The 21,043-nt window shown below is 39.2% G+C and overlaps 1 protein-coding gene across 2 annotated transcripts in view; it reads right to left on the bottom strand.

Annotated features, from left to right (window-relative positions):
- FBN2 (fibrillin 2) overlaps nucleotides 1–21,043 on the bottom strand; it is a 156,461-nt gene that overhangs the window by 106,907 nt on the left and 28,511 nt on the right. For both annotated transcript variants that reach the window (XM_060761998.2, XM_067464466.1), the window contains exons 6-7: nucleotides 14,731–14,928; nucleotides 760–885 (exon numbers count right to left, since the gene is read on the bottom strand). In XM_060761998.2, coding sequence (XP_060617981.2) covers nucleotides 760–885; nucleotides 14,731–14,928 — 324 coding nt within the window. The remainder of the gene's footprint in view (nucleotides 1–759; nucleotides 886–14,730; nucleotides 14,929–21,043) is intronic.

Raw genomic sequence — 21,043 nt, 5'->3', positions numbered from 1 at the left:
ACTGTAGTCCAGACACCAGAAATAGTGGATTTATCCTGCACCTTCTTGGCATGGAATAAACCCACTATCTAATTAATTCGCTACAAACCAGGGTTTTCCTAGTTTGTAGTGAATTAATTCGGGACTGTCAAGAATGTTTTCTGGACAGCCCCTCCTTTATTGCAGTAGTTACCACAATAAAGGTCATGTCTGGATGGGCCCATCGTGTTACCTTAACAACTTAGCCCAGCTTCATTTCCCAGCAGCACAATAAAATAAAGGTAGCTAAAATATAATAAAGGTAACAACAAATTCACCAACATGCATTCCATTGGCTTTACAGGGTACTGACAGCACTTTTATTTTTTTATGAAGAGGACTTAGATGTGTTACAATACCAAAGTCTATGGTTTGTTTTAAGCATGGCTCTCACCATGAGATGCACAATCAAGTGTATGTGAAAATGGCTTCCAGCTCCATTTGCATCAAAATGTTATCTTTAAATTTATTGCAGACAAAATGTGCAAGTAGGCAAGCTGTGAATCTGAACATCTGTCCAAAATGTAGTATTCAGAACTGACAGCCAGCTGGCAGAAGTGATGGCTTTTCTTACCACAGATAAAAAAGAACTGGGATCAGGTCTGATGAGCAACAGAACAATCTGGTGCTATTAGCTAACCTTTCTGCTTGCCGTTAAGAGTCACAGTGAAGATAACTACAATGCCAGAAACCAATGAAGGTATTAAAATACTACACATTTACTTAATGTATGATACTTACCTTCACACTTCTGGGTTGCTTCATTCTGCTTGTGGCCAGCAGGGCATTTGCACTCGTATGATCCAACTGTATTGATACAATTCCCCCCTTGGCAGAGTCCAGGGATAGCCTGACATTCATCAACATCTGGAAACAAAATAGACAGAATTGTTGCAAAAATTACCTCAGAATATACCAAGGAATACTTAAAATAAAACAAACACCACTGACACTCAGGACCTTTCTACTGACAGCAGTATGGATATTGATGCTCTCTCACCATACAATGAAGTTAGTTATTTCAGTACCTTATTATTTTTATGACCTCAACATTCCATAAATTCCCAAAGCTCAGGAGTACTTAGACCATATTTTGAGTTTTAAGAATTTTTTAATTTATGAACTGCTATACATCTTTGCACACCAAGAATGTTGTTTTGGGTGAGCTCATTTCATTTCTACATCAATAGGCTTTCCACATTCATCCACCTCCATTCACGTTTAGAGAGAATTACTTGTATAAAACAAAGAAAATAGCAGTTGCGGTTCCACTAGCCACATGAGATGCGCAGCTAACAATTTCTCAAGATTTTGCTATGTGCTATCTAGTTAAACATAGTTTAATAAGTTTTCGTAGTAGTATGGAAATGTTTAGGAAGTGTTTATACTTCCAGAAATCATAATTTACATGACAGGCAAAGTAAGGCCATCATTCACATCAGACACAAAGTTATCCTTCCTGGAATTGCCTTTTCAAAGCTTAACATTGGTTGTTTGCATTAATTTTGCCATATAATTTTGCCTGTTTGAGATACTGTTTTTGAGGAAAATCAGTTTAATTGTGAAAAAATGCTTTATGCCTTTGAATCTCACTGACTCTACAGCAACACTTCTATAGAAAAGCTACACTTTGTAACTGCAATATACATTTTGTACTCTTTAGCTTATAAGGTAGTTGCAATGGTTTTCTTCCTTTTTTTTCTATGCCCCCAATAAATCTAGAACACATTGGTATTAAAGTTTCAAACATGCATTTAATTAAAACATGATTTATCTGTATAGTAGATTATCAATTATTACATGAATTCTCCTCAATTTCCCTCTAGGTACAAAAAATACTGATTTTATCAGGTTTACATGGAAGATTTACAGCCTCATCACACCAGAGTATGGATTCACTTTAAATCCGGTTTCTGCCGCCTGCAGAATTCTGCAATTTGTAGTGTAGTTAAGCCCAGTACCTGCCTGGCTGAGCGGTTTAAATTACTCTCCCTAAACTACAAGCCCTAGAATTCTGCAGGAGCAAGAAACAGGATTTAAAGTGGATCCATGCTCTAGTGTAATGTACGATACAACAATAATATGACCTATTGTGTAGTAGTTGTTCATAGCAGTATGCTGGTACTCAGGCCCATAGCTAGGGGGGGGGGGGGTTAAAGGTTCAACACCCCCCCCCCGAAATGTGTCAGGTAAAACAAAAACCTGATTTTTCATTAATTGGTTAATCCATTAAAATTAATGAGTAAACCAGGTTTTTTTTAACCTGACACATTTCCGGGGGGAAGGGGATTAAACAGGTATTCTTCTCCCCCCACCCCCCGCCGGCTACAGCCCTGCTGGTACTGCTATGACACTGTTCATGTGTAATATATTGTGGTCATGTCACTGTCATCCTGTATCTGCTCTCACATTGTTCTGAAGCCCTTACAAACTGGAAGCAGGGGAAAGCCCATGAGGAAAGCAATCCTTCTTTCATGTTTCTAGCACCTTGAGTTGATTTCCATATTTATCCAAGGCTGCCATGTTACATGATGACTAACGTATAAGAATAATACATCAAATACCAAACAAATAGAGAAAATTTCATTTTCCACCTTAATGCTTTGCAATAGGTTGCTGTGGGTTTTCCAGGCTCTATGGCTATTCTGTCGCGCACTGGGTCTGAACAAATTGTCTTTATTCTATAGGACGTATACTTTAAACCCAGTGGGAAGCTGGGGTGCCTCAAAGAGAGAATCTTAGGGAATTCCTGAAGAGATGGTCTTTGGAGTCTTTAATGGTACAACAAAATCTTTATTAAGGAACAAAGAACAAATCTTCAAACAACACTTCAAGGTTTTCTTATTCTAGTCTTTAAGAGACTGGCACTGACTTGGATTAACTGTACTTTCTCAGCATGAGGAAGAACCCTTTATAATCTCTCCCAGACTGTCTATTATCTAGGCCTCGTTGGTTTGGGTCTTACTACCGATCCCAAATGCGTCTGGACATCGAGTACACCTACCAGCCAAGACTTGAAGATCTTTCACCTGGAATTCAGTGGTTCTGTAATGCTGTCCTGTGGGAACTTCAGGACTGTTTTCCCCTCTGGTGCTGTGAGGCTGAGAGGCTGTGAGCTCTCAGCCAGAGCCTTTGGGATCTTTTCCTTCTGTTTCTATTTCCCTGGATGATCCCCAGATGATTCTGAGGAATGAAGCTTTTCCTACGGGACGAGCTGTCTGCATCCTATAGACTAGCTTCCTTGTGTGTGACTGACTAAAACTGGCCCCCTTCTCTTCTAAAACCCAAAAAGGGGTGGAACTAAGGAACCTAATGATGATGGACAGGTAGCCTGCCCTATAACTGCAAACTTTAACAGTTTGCAGTTATATTTGCAGAAGCCACCCTTCTGCAAATCCCAAGCCTTGGGCTGCAAACAAACTTAATACAAAGCAAATAACGTGGGAGCTTCTGGTTTAGCTGTACCTGCACAATGGCCAGGTTGGAAATGAGGCAAGTGAGGTAGGTATGTCTATCTATCTATCCATCTATCTGTGGAACGTCCAGGGTGGGAAAAAGAACTCTTGCCTGCTTGAGGAAAGTGTGAATGTTGCAATTGACCACCTTGATTAGTATTTAATTTAAAATCAGGACAGTAAATAAAGAGGAACACTCAAACAACAGGGGAAATCCTGACATGAAACACTCAAGGTCAGCTAACATCTCCCAACAAAGAATCCCGCCAGGCATGAAAAGCCTTCAACAGCACACTGCTTTGCAATAGTTTGGGCATTCTGGGTGTCAGTCTACAATAATAAAAATATGTGCATCTTCACGTATTTCCAGCAAAACTTCAAGACAGTAATATCTGGATACCTCAAATTTGGTTTGAATACAGAAGCAAACCTAAGGGTGTTCATACTGTAAGTATTTTGCTTTTAGAATACATTTCTTTATTTAAATATTAATTGGCCAGTTCCACACAAAATTTTCCTCTGAAAATAACATTCCTTAAATAATTTGGGGAGCGATTCTTGTTGCCTAGTAAGGTGGAGAAGGGAGATAGCAAAGGGAAGCACTGCATGACCAGTGAAGTGGGTGGAGGGAAAGAACTATAAATAAAGAGAAAGAGGCAGAGATGTGAAAGAGAACAGAATGGGTGTGGGGAGTGCTAAGGGGTTTCTAACCAAGGAAAGCTGTTACTTCTGCTAGTGTTAAATTATGAAATGGTGAGAAATAAAATGATGTACACACCTTTGAAGCAACCCTATGATCATTTAAAATAAAAACCAGCTAGGTAAAATAATGTTTAATTCATCCACAGCTGAGTCCCATCAGCAATGTGGCACTAGTAACCACATCAGTGTTCCCAATAGCCTCTTTCAGTAAGTTACAGTATTTGACCTCTGGCCTTGTGCTTCAGCATAAGTGCACCCTTTATCTGTCTATGTTGCTTATTCAAATGCAGTCAACTGTGTCAGCATGGCAGTAGCTAATATTAACAATTTACAGATGTTGTTAAGTAGCAAATTAATGTGCAAACAGCAATATATGAATTCTCCAGTGGCCATTACTTCGACAAAGAGGGTCTCTGTTTGACCCTCTTACAAAAGATTGTTTCACAGTTGAATGAGACAGAGATATTAAATAATTAAATGTTAATTACTCTACTAACAGGAAATAAAAAAATAGGTTAAGCTTCCCTTTCTCCATACATTCAAAACATTTTAACACTGATTTTTTAATTAATCATTCCCAGCTTTGGTCTAAATACAGAAAGAAAGAAGTAAAGACCTGTATTATGTATTCTGCTGGGAGGTGGGGGGAAGGTCAGGAAATGAAACATGAATGTAGTTCCTCTACACTGGACCTGATGTTAGTGAAGCTATTAATAGGCATTTAGATATGTACATAAATTACATCTAAAATCTGGATGGACACATCATATAGCCCGATACAGCGAGGGCTCTGAAAGCCCATAAAAAATTGGTTTGAATGCTACATTACACAGGTCACACTGATTTTCATTTATGTAAGTGGCTCCTATAATGATTATGATATTTCTCATAGTTACTTGATTTATCATGCAAAAATCTCTCTTTCCTCCCTCCCGCCATTCCCTTCCACCCTTCTCTTCCACTCTTTCTACCTTCTCTTTTTCCTTCCTCCTTTCCTCCTAGGGGATGTTTAGCTGGAAGAAGAGAAGGCAGAGTGGGAACATGAGATTTAAAAGGGTGTCCAATTGAGGAGGAGGGAGAAAACTGACTTTCTGCTGCTCTAGAGATTAGGGCACAAGGAAGCAATGGTTTCAAATGGCAGGGAAGGAGATTCGATTGAAAAAATTAGGAAGCACTTCTTGAGAGTAAGAGCTGTTGGAGAATGGCATAGGCTGCTTCAGAGTGTGACGAAATCTCCTCTTCTGGAGGCTTTACCACAGATGCTGTCTATCAGGAGTGCTTTAATTGTGCCTTCTTGCACACCAGCCGGTTGGACTGGATGGCCCTTGGGGGTCTCTTCCAGCTCTAGGATTCTAGGATTATATATCAGGAGTAGGCAATACGGTCTAATGGATACACTTTTTCTATCCTGTCCACCATCCCATCCCGAAAAAGGCTAACCCTTTTGAGATCCAAATGTTTCTAATCTTTTCTTCACTTTCTGCCACCGAAAGAGAAGAGGAAGGGGAGGAAAGGGAAGGAAGGGGACTTGAGGAGAACCCCCTCCCTCCCAGACCGCCCACCCCGCTCCAATCCATCATGTGTCCCCCAAGCTTGAATGTTGGTCCATACCTGACTTAGACTGATATCTTAAACTTCTCATAGGACTCTGCAAGCACATACATTTTGTCTAAAACAGTCTGGCACAGCAAATTTTCTGAGGCTATACTACAGAAAATCTTGTGGCTATAGTTGGGAATATACCTTAAACACACCCCAGCAAGGAAACTGAATGCAATTTATCTGAGCTAGTTCAGGCATAAAATGAGCTTTGCCAGGGCACATCTGGCTAACAGTCCATGACACCATACACAACCTCACAGGAATGTTTTACAAAGCAGTGGCCTATTCACTCCCAGTTATTCGTACCCAACTGCAAAGTGTTTTTGAATATTTAAACCATTTTCTGAGTAAATGATAACCACCTGGTTAAGGTTTGCACACACACATCTGAAAAGAAATCTCTTGCTTCATAAGTGTTCACTTTACGTGCAAACCTAAGAAATAAAAAACAATGCTGGAATGTTTTTGGGTTTTTTTTGTAAAATACGTTTGAAGAAATACTATGTGGTAAATTTTGATTTTTCTTTAAAAATGCATTCATTATTTGTACCTTTTTAATTTGAAAAGTATTGAACAAAAATTTTTTGACATTTTACATAACTGGAAATCTGGATTCATATAGTATGTACTTGTTATGAAAAGTAATGATATAATTAAAATATTTAAATAAGTTCACATTCTAGAGAGTTGTTAGCACTGTTAGTCCACTACATCAAAACCAATAGAGAAAACATCTGAAGCCAGTTTTCAAGAAGCTCTAAGGACTGCTGGAAAGAGAGAAATGGGAAGAAGTTTGATTATGCTCATGTTGGATTTAAGCCATAGTGTTAAAAAGCAAAATATTGTGCAATTATCAGAAAAATGTCCAGTGGGAGTATACATAAAGGAAGATATTGTATATGGGAAGATTTCTTGGAGGCAATGGATATCTCACATTCCTGCAAACAAACTGAATGTCCTTTACAGAATCAAACCATCCAGGGAGCTTCCAGGCAGCATCAAAATGCAGAACAAATAAGTGGGGCAAGAAATCGCAGCACCTGACAGCAAGTCCAAACACAGACCTGTCAGTCCCAGTAAATGCTCCCCCACCATCCTGACATGTTTGTTTGTAGCAGATTTTAGAAATCTACAAGATGGACAGGGGACATCCAGTGGAAGTTTACTTTTTTTTAATTGGCTCTCTGAGATGTGCTGGACCTTATATGCACTCATGCGAATATCTAAACATACCACAGATTTCTTATTATCTCTCCTCATTCTACTATAAATTCAAGCCCTGATTAATTTAATAAAGATCAGAACAAATGAATAGTTGCAGAGGGTCCTCATTGTAATTGCCTTCCATTTGTGCTTCCATTTAGCCACCTGTGTGTCCATAGCTCTATGTGTTTACCGCCCAGATCAACCATTTTGAGATTTTAAAAGTGTGCACATGTGCTGGAGCACTCTACACCAGGGTATACGAATGAAATCATGTGTTTTCCTTGACAGCAGGGGTATACAGTCATGCGGATATTTGTATTTTCTAGCTGAAATCAGGTTTTTAATGCACATTTTTTTCAGCTGTTAATCTGATTCAGCATGCATTTTGAGGCCACATTCAGACCAGGCCCATAGCCAGGATTTCGTTTCGGGGGGGGGGGGGTGAATTTTTTTCAGGGGGGGTTTCGGGGGGGGTGAGTTTTGGGGAGGGGCTGAGTCTGAGTGAAAGAGGGTCTAGCCTAGCAAACCTTTTGTATCGTAATCCCAATACCCCCATGCATATGGGATATATTGGGCATGGTGATCAGATCATGATATGAATGAACATTTCATGATCTGATCACCTTTTCGCGAACCACCATGAGAATTTTGGGGAGGGGGGGCTGAAGCCCCTCAAGCCCCCCCCCCCCCCGGCTACATGCCTGATTCAGACAGGCCCTTTAACGTGGGATTTCCCACAATTAAAAGGGGGCCGTCCAGATGATGGTCCAGAGAAACATGAACACTACCTCTGAGGATGCTTGCCATAGATGCAGGTGAAAAGTCAGGAGAAATGCCTCTAGAACATGGCCCTATAGCCCGAAAAACCCCACAAGAACCAAACATGAACTCATTCGCCACAAACCAGGAAAACCCTGGCTTGTTGAGTATTTAATTCTTAGTGGGTTTATTCAGCGTCTTCTTGGAAGGTGTGGGATAAACCCACAACTTCCGCTGTCTGGACTGTTTCCTGTAGTTCTGTGTTTTCCAGGATGACTCAGCCTGGAAAACTGTGAGGGCAACAACCTCCTCTGCAACCCCCCCCCCCAAAAAAAAAACCCTAAAAAGTAAAAAGGAAACTCACCGGGAGCCATTTGGTTTCTCCTCCTATATGATGGAAAATGCCAATGATGCCCGAAATTGGGGGGGGGGGGTGAAAATAACTCCTAGCACCCCTATGCTTTTGGGGATTATTGGTATATGCCCTCAGGTAGGAAGAGAAGCCAAATGGCTCCCGGTGAGTTTTCTTTTAAACATTTTTTGGGGGGTTGTTGGATGGCCACATAACATTCCGAAAGTATTCGGGATAGCATGTGGACAGCCAAAGGGGAAAGCCTGTGTGAATTTAAACCCCCTTTGGAGCAGATTTCTTAAACCCACTCTGAAGTGGGTTTAATGTATGTGTAGAACCATCCTGTGAAACATCATTTAGCCACCCTTTCCCCTTATCCTGGTTTCTTCCACATTTTAGGCCATGTGTAGAAGGGCCTCCAATCCTGTTCTCCATCAGTACACCACTGCACTCATGTTTTCTCTGTTTTCAAAAGTGTGGTACAATACAATCAAATCATTAAAAACTTCTAAAGATAAGGCGGCAAATAGAGTATTCCAACTTCAGAGTGTCCAACCCATCCACAGTTTTACTGAGCTTTTCCCAGTAAACGTAGAGCACTTTACAGCTGCTGCTCTATCAAAAGAAATCCCTGCTCTCTCATATACACACAAAGATACTTGTATAAAAGACAATCTCCCACTGCAATGAAAGAAAATATAGTTAGACTATATTTGAGACTTGTTTAAATTTCCATCCATTTTGGAAACAAAGTTGGAAACAGGGAGTGCTGTGTATAGAGGGGATCCATTTCTCACTCTATTGCTACAGATTTCAAACCCTTCTTGCTATGTTCTATAAGGCTGGAAGCTCCGGCCACAGAAGGGAGCAATCATGGAACCCAAGCCTGCAAAGGGAAATGAAATCAAATCTTCTTGTATGCTGTTAATGGCCTTGGAGGGGGAAGTACAGTCTCTATGGTCCTGGTACACAGTCCTGGAAAGTAGGACTGAAGCCTTAACAAATTAAAGAAAACAGAGGCAGCTGGGAACAATCCAATAACACAGAAAATAAACACCCTATCAAGATTACATGACTGCCTAAATAAATAGGCCTTCAACAAGCAATGAAAACCCAACACGGTGAGAACTAGATGGCTCTCAGAAGGCACGGCCCTCCAGAGCTTTGGTGCTACAACAAAGAAGACATTCTATAGAACTACATACATCAGATATAGCTTAGTTAAAAGATAGGAAAAGAGGGCCTCTCTAGCTGACCTCAGAGATCAGTTAGGCTGATAAAATATTTTTATTCTGCTTTTAGTTAGAAAAGCTTACAAGGCAACACACTGTCTTTTCCAAAATGCATCCCATAAAAATTAAAAGAAAACCAGCACCAGAAACAAACAACAGAACCAAAATAGCAGCACACAATTAACTATGCAAAATGTCAACAAGATCAAAGAGAGTTTTCTTGTTTTGTTCTGTTTGTTTTGTTTTCACTTCATCCACAGGCCCTTATATTGGTCTAAGGAACAGAAGATGAATCCAAAGAAACTAATTTGCAATAAATCTATGGTTCTTTCCTATGTTTTGTTAGGATCTAAAATGATAGGTTATCAACTGAAATTTCACACTCTGTCAACAGAGGGTTGCAGACACAGGAAAACTAATGAAACCTTGCTTTTTTGAAAGAACTTTGTCCTATAAGGCGTAGGCTTGAGATATGGAGATTGAAATTGTCCTGTGTTAGAAATGGAGTCATCCTTACTTGTCTTTGGGAGGTCTTTGTAAAAGAAAATGCAACAATTATCCAGTTTCTAATCTTTCATTCTTGGGCAAGGTATTGCAGCTGGTGGTTGTTTCTCAACAGTACCAGATATGGGACAATAATTTTAAATCTATTGTAAAGCAACTATAGCACTAGGACTGAGCTAGGAATATAATCTGCATTTTGATAGACAACCTATGGCTATGAATATATGTGAGGAACAAAAGTGTGTTAGTTGTCTTAAACCTCATGGCAGCATTATTTGCCATATTGTCTTCTGGATTATCTAGTAATATTTGATCTTAAGTTTTGATTCCTTTTTTGTCTTGGAGGCTCAAAATCTAGATTACACTGAAGGTAAGTGTGTGTTTGGGCTTGACATAACCTTGGAAGCCTACACCACACCATTCCACTCCCCAATAATGCATGTGTAGAAGGACCTTTTAGAGGAGGGCCAACAGGTAAGAGCACTTGGGAAAGTGGCATAGAGGCTAGAGCTGGTAATGTGCTGGGAGCAATGTTTATGGAACTGCTGCAGCCTGAATTTATGTTGGTGAATTATTGAATGGAACTTTGACCTTTGTGACACTGGTGCCTGGGCTATGTTTTTGGAATATGAATTGAATTGCTGAGGTTGCTTGTCTTTGACCCTTGGAAAGAACTCTGGACTATTCGTATACTTTGCCCCTGTTGGATTACTTGCTGTGTATGACTATGGACTACCTTTGACTATGTGATGGTGAGCTACATTAACAGAGATTCTGTGTACAGGTCTTTGACAACACACTGAGGGAGCATTTGGGAGATTTTTTTTAAAAAAAAAAATTAAAAACCCAGCTCCTTGGAGGACTTGGGGACCACTGGCAACTCACCCTGGTCTACTTGGAACTCTTTGAGGTAGCCATCCAGAGATTTACCTGCATACTCTTGGGGGAGGTTGCCCAGATGAATGGGCTGAAATGTCACCAGTACACAGACAACACTTAGTTTTAGTTCCAATCGCCACCTTTTCATCTTTGAGAGATTATACAACTCCTATACACTTTTATATGTACCTGAAGCATTCTATAAATTATGCACAGAAAGAATTCTTTGGTGTTTTAATGATGCACAAAAACAAATGTTAACAAAGGACATAATGCTTCACAGATTCAAGTGCCTTTCTCTCTTTCATTCAGATGAAGCAATCATTCTGCTTGCCTCTCAAAGCCTACTTTTCCCATTACAACTGAAAAAACTGGAAACTCTTTCCAATCTCTTTCCCTTTTAGAAAAGGCCACACATAGATTATCCAAAACTTTATTTGTTAGTTTAAAAAAGGAAGGTGGTACTGTTAGATCATCCATAATTCAGGAAAGCACATACAATCCTTGTGTGCAAATGCCCTTTGTGTTTGGATTAATGAGAATTACTGATACTCAGCACATTTCAGGATTTGCCCCCTTGTCAAAAGACTGATGTTATCTTTCAGCTTTTGATGATTTGGTGCTCCCAAAAATGATTTGACAGTACAAGCTGCTCAGGAGCTGAGATCCTAATTCATACTGAGTGAAGCACATTCAGACCTTCATAAACAGCAATAGTTAAATTACATAAATTAAGAGTAGAAATAATATTTATTTTAAACACTCACTGTTCACAGGCTGAATATCCACACTTTTTTTTAATTTCCACACTGTAATTTTGCAACAATGTCAACTGTTCATTGCGCGGTTTAAGAATATTTTTCATGCTCAGTTAAATGGCATGACTTTCAAGCACATTGAAGATAAAGAGCCAAGTGAATCATTGGTGTAACTCTCATGAAGTATCTTCACAAACTAGAGAACTTGCAGGTATGAAAGAAAGAGATCATATGGGTGAACTCCTCATCCCCCAAATGCTTGCATCTAAGGACAAGGTGAGCATAGCTCTTCTTGTAATACAACAGCCACTCCTATCCTCTGGCACTAAACTCCTGCAACCCTCAGTCAGATTCTGTTCACATCTATTTGGCTATCTATTTCAAAATGAATTCACTTATTATTGAGAATGCTGCTGGGCTCCAGTCCTAGTGGGAACATGCTCATCATCACTTCACCAACCACAATTCTGGAATGAGTATTTTCAGTCATGTGTGGGAAGAGACTGCAAATGTGTTGTTGATTTCTCCTTCTCTTTATGTTTATCCTTTCTCTCAAGGTATTTTGCGATACCCAAATCATCAACAGAAAGGAAACAATTGTTCACACAAAGCTTTGATGAGGTAACAGACTTTTTTTCTGTAAAATATAAAAACTATACAATTTCTGCACCTTAAAAATGCTACTACTGTTATTTCCCATTTAAAAAGCAGTGATGTGAATCTCCAAAATTAGCAATCACAGACAAACTCTGAAGGAAAACAGATGTTTTTATTTATTTATTTGTAGAAATATATAAATTGTATAATGGGGTATAATGTCATAAGTAGTATGATGGGGCATTTTCAACCCAACTAACAAAATGGTCCTTGATGAAAAGAAAAAATCCTCCCGTTAACATTATTTTGTGCCAGCATCTCTACAGATAGTCAAAGCTTTAGCCACTGAAAGGAAGTTTCCCATATGTGGAACACCATCTGCTGATTTCTTTATTAACTGCCTCACTTCAAAAGTAAAGGGTGACCTTCTGTCAGGTGCTAGTCAGAGTGATGTAGTGATAAGAAAAGGGAAGAGAAAAAGAGAAGTGATTCCTCCTTTCCACCTCCCCTTTCTCATTCACTCCAGCCAGTGTCAGCAGTTTTGTGCCTGGTGGACACTGCTAAGCCGAGAACAAGAGGGGGACGGTATGTACCATCTCCTGGCCTTAGGCCACCCAAGTCTGAGGACAACCTTGTGAACAGCCACAGCCAATTCTGAACAAGAAGTGGGCCAACTATTCATACTATTCATACAGCCACAAAAGGTGTGTAAGCTCCAGAGTTTTGGGAAAACTCTAGAACAGTGGTTCTCAACCTGGGGTCCCCAGATGTTTTTGGCCTACAACTCCCAGAAATTCCAGCCAGTTTACCAGCTGTTAGGATTTCTAGGAGTTGAAGGCCAAAAACATCTGGGGATCCCAGGTTGAGAACCACTGCTGTAGAAAATCTTGTGACTTTTTGAAATGTGGGAAAAGCTGCATTAAGTGGCCTTGGCAGGCTTTAGGGTGAATGGACTCATGTGGATCCCATAAAATCCATTAACTCCATTCTGATTTATTTGGCCTGTGTATAGGGACCCCATGCCAGTGTCTTTCAGTGTAGGCAGCTTTGTACATTTTACACTTTACTTTTTCAAAGGTCATCTTATAACACAGAATTTTAATATACTAGAGTGACACTATTCACAGAATTTATGTAGAACTAAATCCACAAGAACTAAATCCATAACATCATTTCCCCAAGAGTTTTAAATTGTATCTCTGAATTTCAGTCACCTACCATCTATAGGATCCTGCCACCCAACAAAACAAACAAAATAGTTTGGACAAAAATTGTAACAACAAATTTATTTTACTTTGCCATTACAATAGTTTTATGTGGGGCAAAATGTATGAAAAAAATGTTCCATGTAATTTGGTGGGAAGTGGGGAAGTGATGAAAAAGAAGCCAATGTGAGTGACCAGATTAAAACAAAATACTTTAACTTGCTCCAAGGGAGAAGGGCAGCAAGCTACATATTCATTTGGTACTGTCCAAGAAATTCAAAGTGGAAACACTGATATCTTGAGATGCAGAGGTGGTGGAACAATGAACATATCCACAGACAGATCATTATAGAGCAACTAGAGACATCATTCAGAAATGCTCACGGCCAAAGAAAAATGCAAACAAAGAATGCTAGAAATTTTTTAACTGCGCCTCACAGGAAGCACCATATCAGTTTCACACACAGTCATCACTACTAAGCTCAGGACAAGAGGGGTAAGGTGAGGGTGACGGTCCAGCTGTGCCACATCGGCTCCATCTTGCTGCCAGAGGCTTAGTGTCATGCTGTGCAGATACCTATCGCCTAATTGGCAGCTGACCATGAGGACTCCCATGGCACAGATCCAGCATCAACATATGTAGCTCATGTAGATAGGATAATATACATACTTCACTTGAGCATGTCAGAATAAAAGAATGCACATCTTTTCTCAAGCAGTATATACATTGTCTTTTGTACAAAATAGAAGTGCAAGATAGCACATCTTACATTGACCCCACCCTCCTAAAAGCAAATTATTTTTCTCAGTTTGTAGACATTATGAGAATTTTAATAAGTTCTTTTTTAATTATGAAAAAAAATCATTTCCAACACAACTGGAACTGCCACAATTCTGTATCTTTCTTTATACATTGTGAATTTTGCAATATTCGTAGCCCAGAATATATATATATTGCCCCAAATGCTTGCATCTAAGGACAAGGTGAGTATAGCTTGCTCCCTTGCGCACTCTCTCTCTCTACATATATATATATGAAGAAATTGGCATATTGCCCCAAATGCTTGCATCCAAGGACAAGGTGAGTATAGCTCTTCTTGTAATACAACAGCCACTCCTATCTTTCTCATTAAGGATTAGAAAAGCTGAAAACATTATTTACAACCTCTAATACATATTTTGAAGGAAATGTAACTTTATCTTACTGAACAAACATACAAGATAATTCCTTTCCTTCTCATGTATACAGAACACAGATCTGAGTTCATTCTTTGTCAAATAACACTGGTTTCATTATTACGTCAATGCAGTCTCATAAATAACAGCACACAGTTGAGGTTTTGAATGTATACTAAACAATATGAAAAGAAAAAATAGTCATCTGGTTGTAATCATTTCATCAGAGCTATTGTACGACAGGCAAAACATCTAATTTCATTTAGTAGTAACTTAATGGCTTACCTTGACATGCGCCAGTACGGATGTTGGGGATGAAACCACGGCGACATGGCTGGGGCTGAGCAGGACACATCTCACAAGGATGTCCCCACGCACGTCCAATCGTTGCACAACAAAGCGTCTTCGTGCAAACAATGCCGGTCAACTGACCTTGACACATCTGGTTACTGACCTGTGTGAAACAAGGTCCCGTTCTATAATCTGGAAATTAAAAAGAAACATTTTCATGTTAAGTGGTAGTGGGGAAACCAATCTATTTCTATCAACAGAGTGACTGTTCCTTGTACCTCACATATCTGATGCACAGATCTGTTTCCTATGAAGGCTTATGCCATAGTAAATCGGTTATTCCTTAAATTGCCTGACTTGCTATGCCTCTTTATATTTTTTAAAAAATGAACAAATTCCTCATATCCCATCGGGGAGTTAAATTCCTTGAACTTTTAGGCCTAAATCCAACTGTTGGATCTAAATAAAGTGAACTCATTCAGGCAATGGAAATTACAGCAATACTGACTTACCATTTCAGCATTTGATTCAAAGGGATAGACTTAGATTGAGTGTAAACTGCTATACTTTCAATAGATTAAGGAACACTAAATTAATAAATAGCTCTGTGACATGGCACTCATGAAAAATTTCACACTGTTGATATCTGTTTACAAATTACAGTGTCTCCTTTGAAGGGAAAAATTTGTCCAGCTTTTACATTCTCTGTTTCTGGAGTTTATAATAATGTATGGAACACGTTACTCAACTATCTATTCCAAAAATTATGAAGCACTCAAATGAAAGGACAACCTACTCCAAACAGGAGTGATGTAGGGGTGGGGAGATATGGGCACTGTCCTCCTTTATAAAAATATACCACCATAACTTACTTTTTTCTTCAGTCTCCCAAAGTGTGGAACTATTTAGAATAATGTTTCTCAAGAGTCCATTCAAAGCATTTTGAAGTACCCAAATAGAGGGACAACCTACATCAAACAGGAGGGATGTAGCAGGGGGGAGCATGGGTGGGGGAGGGGATAAAGGCACTACCCTCCCACATAAAATTTCTGCCACCATTATTTTTTTTCTGAAAGTGAGAAATTGAAAATTGTTCACAACTAGAATACTTGTATTTGCTGTGTTTATACTGCTTTGGTAGCTCTGCCAGTATGTTCTTTTTGGATGCCTTAATTGTGTTTATAAATGGTCAAGTGCTCACAGGGCATGAAAATGGAATTGGACTCTGCTTGACACATGTAATCATGTTTGTCTGAATGACAAAGTGATGTGAGAGAAGGAAGGGGGAAGGTGAAATCGTTTCCTCCTTTCAACCCTACCTTCTAAAATCCTTTCGACATTCCACTTAACATCACTACAGGTGCTAAACAACAAATACCACCACTTTCATGCCCTGTAGGTATTGCAAAACCCAGAATGGTAGGGCAAGGTGGCTGCCATTCCTTGTCCCCAGGGCTACCTGAGCCTAGGGGAAATGGGATGGAAGTGTAAATGGCCTCAGTTGTTTTATGAATAGGAAGCAGCCCAACCGTATATACTCACTCAAAATGCTGAGAAATTCCAGAGTATTCAGTGACTATTGTTAATGGGGTTCAAATTTGCGTTAACCCTAATCAGCTCTTTTGCCACTTAGACCATGAAGCTGATTCCCCCTTACCCACTTCAGAATAAAGGTTCCATGTAGATGGGCCCTAGGCTGCAGGTGGAAATTATTTCACAACGACATATAAAAGGCTAGTAAAAATATTTATTGCCAAGGTGCGCAGGACAAGAACCTGGTACATTGCTAAGGGCATTCCACACTTAGGCTGACGACATTTTTTTCCTCTTACACCTAATTAAATTAAACATAAAATTAACATAAACAAAAATTAACATCATCACATTTTCCTTGTACATTGACAACTGTCACATTTGGAGTTTCACAATTTGTTTTTGTACCCCTGTTGCTATAGGAATAACTATCTCCAGACATTCATGGAACATATGTTGTAAATTATAACATCTTCAGCAATTCTGATGCCCAAATGAGAGTAGTAACCTACTTTTAATGTATGGTTGCTATACATTATTTTCTTTTTCTCTAACAGCTGTTTAGATCCAGTAATAAATTATGACATAACAAATTATACATAATAAAAATATTGCAATTTTCAAAAATATGTGTACAAAGGGATTTAACCAACAGCCAGAAATGGAGGCTGGATGTATAAGAAGTTACACAAATGAAATGTCACAAAATCTAGACTACAATCCTAAATACATGATGAGAGATAGTAAACTTTTCAGAATGCAGTGAGTCTTATTTCTCAGTAAACACATAAAGGATTGCATAACAATCTTGCAACATCTACAATATAGGGATAATCTATGCTATACGTAACAAAAATGGGGTGTGGGGGTTGGAGGGCTGGAATGGATTAACAGTATTTCAATGTGTCTCGCATTGAGATAATAATAGAATCACAGAATAATGGAGCTGAAAGAGACCACATGGATCATCTAGTTCAACCCCCTGTCATCCAGGAAAAGCACAATCAAAGTAAGATAAGAGCATTTTGAGTTAAGAGCTCTGTCATGAAACACATTAAATTCTTAAGTCAAGGTATCACTGTACACTGGGAAGATAGTATATTAGGTTCCATATGCATTCAACATCACAAACACAGGTGTCATGGAACTTCATCACAAAAGGCTAAATTTGGCAACATGTGCCTGTTTGGTGCAGGTCACCCGCGGAACCTGCTGGTTCCCATCAAACAATGCCGGCATGGCTCTGTGAGTGATGGAGGGTGGAACTGGTACATTTCACAACAACAGCAACATGGAGGCTTCCCGTGTTGCTATTACAAGCAATTGGGGGGGGGGGGGGGGGGAGACGCGCACTCCATAATGCACCATGCTTCCTCCCACGTGATCACCTGGGAGAGGAGTCAGGCAATGTAGTGCGTGGGGCACTGAGTTCCCCACAACCTTAATAACACAAATGACTCCAGTGACAAGTTAATGAGAGAAAACGATTATATCTTGAATACTTTTGATGACCTAGAGCATGCTAATTGTGATAGCCTGTTTTAAATTAAGCTAGTCTCCCTTGTTAGCTTGTTAGATGGTACTCTGTTAAGCTTCCAAATTTACCAGCCACTAAAATGACAAGGTATTCACATAACAGTATATGTAGGTCTGATAAATTCAAGATTCAACCTCTGCAGACTTGCATTTAAATGTTCCATTGGGTCATTTAATCATTCCTGGGATATGTTTCTTCTTAATGATTTAAACTGTTGTTTTAATGTGTTTTATATGAGTCACCTAGAATTTTTGAGTAGGTAGCACATACATCTTTTTTAGAAAGATGAACAGTGACAAAAATAATTATGTGCACTGATCTTGGACTGCATATAAATCCCAGCTTGGGCTCGCCAGGCTCAGCGGAACCTGAGTGAGTGAAATGCAAACAGTTGTCTGGAAAATTCCAGTTAAACTTAAAATGACTATCAGGTGCTTCTGTTTAACACAACAGCCTCTGGTAGCATTCCACAATGTTTCCTTTGGTTTAAACTTGCAAATGCTGTGTGCACATGTAAAATCAGAGTTCAAGGAACAGAAGAGCAGCTACAACAGGCAATGCCACTATACAATCATGAAAAGAGGCCAAACTCTATCTCAGCAAGCATATCTAATGAGCTTAATAATGCAATAACTTAGCAAAAGAAAACCCTCAAAATGATATTGTTGCACTTTCCTGCTCCAATATTTCCACATAGACTAGACTATTGAGGACGTTATTGCACTAGCAACAAATATCTGGTCATTTTTGAGTTGTGCTAGAGGTGGGAATATAAAAAATAAAAACAAATTTATGATCCCCTCATCAAGTGCCGTGATCTAGTATATGCAACAGAATCCAGCATCAGCTTGATGTATGCACATTTCATTTTTATGTATTGTTTCATCACTATATACGCATGCATTTTTCTTCTTTTCATGCTACCCTTCTAGGTCATCTTCCAAGCAAAAAACAGATGGTCTAAAATATCAACCTCCCCCTGTCCAGTTCCCTAAGCAGGTCATCCACCAAGGCAACCAAAGCCATCTCCATCTCATATCCAGGCCTGAAGCCAGATTGAAATGAATCTAGATATTTCTCATCTAGAAAAATGTAGGTGGGAGGCTGCCACATCCTTGCCTGAAAATGAAATGTTAAGAGATTGGCCAACAATGATCAAGAAATGTAGGAAGGGGGGGGGGGTGTTGTTGTTTTTGGTAGCAGCCTCATCACAAGCAGGACGGAAACTTCCCTTGCTGTAGTGAAGAATTCACCCCTTGTCCTCTCAGTCAGTTTCCCCTCTAGTTTTAAGGAGCCAGGAGGGGCAAAGATCCAGGGTACATGTAACAGTACTCACCACTTCAAGGATCCTGTCCACATCTTTAAACTACACATATTGCCATTTCAAATATCAACAACAGCATCCAAGTCAGAGCACACCCATATATCATAATAATAGTAAACTTTTGGTCCAGTATTTTAATGTTCAATAATATACTTTAGATTTTGCAAAGCATTAAATTGCAAAGACTAATATAAAGCCAATACATTTTAAGGTGATTTTAAGTAGACTACAGTATGCTATCTAAAAATAATGGCTAATCTTTTGGAGGGAAAATAAAGAACAGGGCTATTTTTCTTGGAACAATAACAATTATATTATTTCAGAGAAAGTCAGTTACAATGTGGCCTCATAAGGGAAGTACTTTTCTTACTTCGGCATTATACTGTTTATTCTAACATTACTACAGCTAAGTACAACTTACAAATCAAGCCTGCCTAAAAGAACAATGAAAAAAATCAACTGAGAAAAAAATATGCCTCAGAACCAGACATGTCCTCCTATGAACTTCATCCACTGGGACAGTGCCCAATACCACCTCCCACCTTGTTAAAGGGATCTTCTAACTTGCAAAGCTGCTTTCTGAGGACACGGAGGACAGAAACAGCAATGGAAAAATACTGTATATGCTCAAGTATAAGCCTAGTTTTTCAGCCCTTTTTAAGGCTGAAAAAGCCCCCTCGGCTTATACTCAAGTGAAGGTCCTGGCGGGAAGGCGTGGGGCTGAAAGAAGGGTTTCTTTCAGCCCCACACCTTCCTGTAGGATCCTCATCTCTCCACATATCAAACCCAATTCTCCTTCCTCTTCTCTCTTGGTGCCAGTCTTTCCTACTTTTCCTTATTCATATACATATGGCATTTTCCCCAAAATGTATGGTTAAAATAAACTATGGAGGCTTATTGGAAAGATACTTAAGCACATTTACACTGCAGAAGGTTAGAATAATTTAATCAAAGTTGGGCATACTTATCTTAAATTACAGTTTTATGTAAATGTTCAAAAACATTTAACCTCCTGATGCCTCAATTAATGTAATTTTATTGGTATCTACTTTTATTTTGAAATCTCCTAGTATTTATTTATTTATTTACCATACTTTTATCCCGCCCTTTTCAGCCCGAAGGTGACTCAGGGCGCCGCTGCATTTCCCTCCCTCGCGTTATACTCAAGTCAATAAGTTTTCCCAGTTTATTTCTTGTAAAATTAGGTGCCTTGGCTTATGTTTGAGTCAGCTTGTACTCGAGTACATATGGTATCACCTACTTCTGCCCTTTGATTATGTAACACCCCAGTTAGCAGAGGTCTGCTTCCACAAAGCTGGGATCTGAATGTAAGGGATATGCTACAGTTGTGTACTATAGAAGTAAAAATGCCCAACAGGTGTTTTTTAAATATAATAACTAAATTTGAAATCTTTCAGTACAGTAAGAATGTAACATAACTTGAAATATAATTCTGAACAATACACTTAAATTTAGAACAACTAGAACAACTAGGAGGTCTTCAAAAAGAAGAGCTCCATAGTCGTTTTCTAGAAACAGAATGAAAGAGTTGAGAGGAGCATTGATTTCTCACCATTAAAGTCTCCTCCAACCTCTATAAATGTTTTTAGAGCCTCTGGAGACCCCATTTTTAGACCCAGAAAAATTTGGGCTTTTTATAAAACCTTTTATAAAAATAAGCCAGAATTACTTCTGTTCACTTGCTGTTTAAAAAATGCTTCTCTTGGACCCAATAGGAGGAAGAATATGATGGATACAACAATTACAAGCACAATCGGTCAGAAATATGTGGGCTACAATCCACACTTCATCCCCCTGATCTAGACCAGGACTTCTTAAACTTTTTCCATTGCAACCCTTGTCCACTGAATAATTTTTATGTGACCCTGAATGTATAAGTCCTGTACAAATGC

The sequence above is a fragment of the Anolis sagrei genome, chromosome 2 (genome assembly GCF_037176765.1).
Source record: "Anolis sagrei isolate rAnoSag1 chromosome 2, rAnoSag1.mat, whole genome shotgun sequence".
In the NCBI taxonomy this organism is placed as follows: domain Eukaryota; kingdom Metazoa; phylum Chordata; class Lepidosauria; order Squamata; family Dactyloidae; genus Anolis; species Anolis sagrei.
The sequence above is the reverse complement of the archived record's forward strand: the minus strand, read 5'-3'. Positions and strand labels throughout refer to the sequence as shown.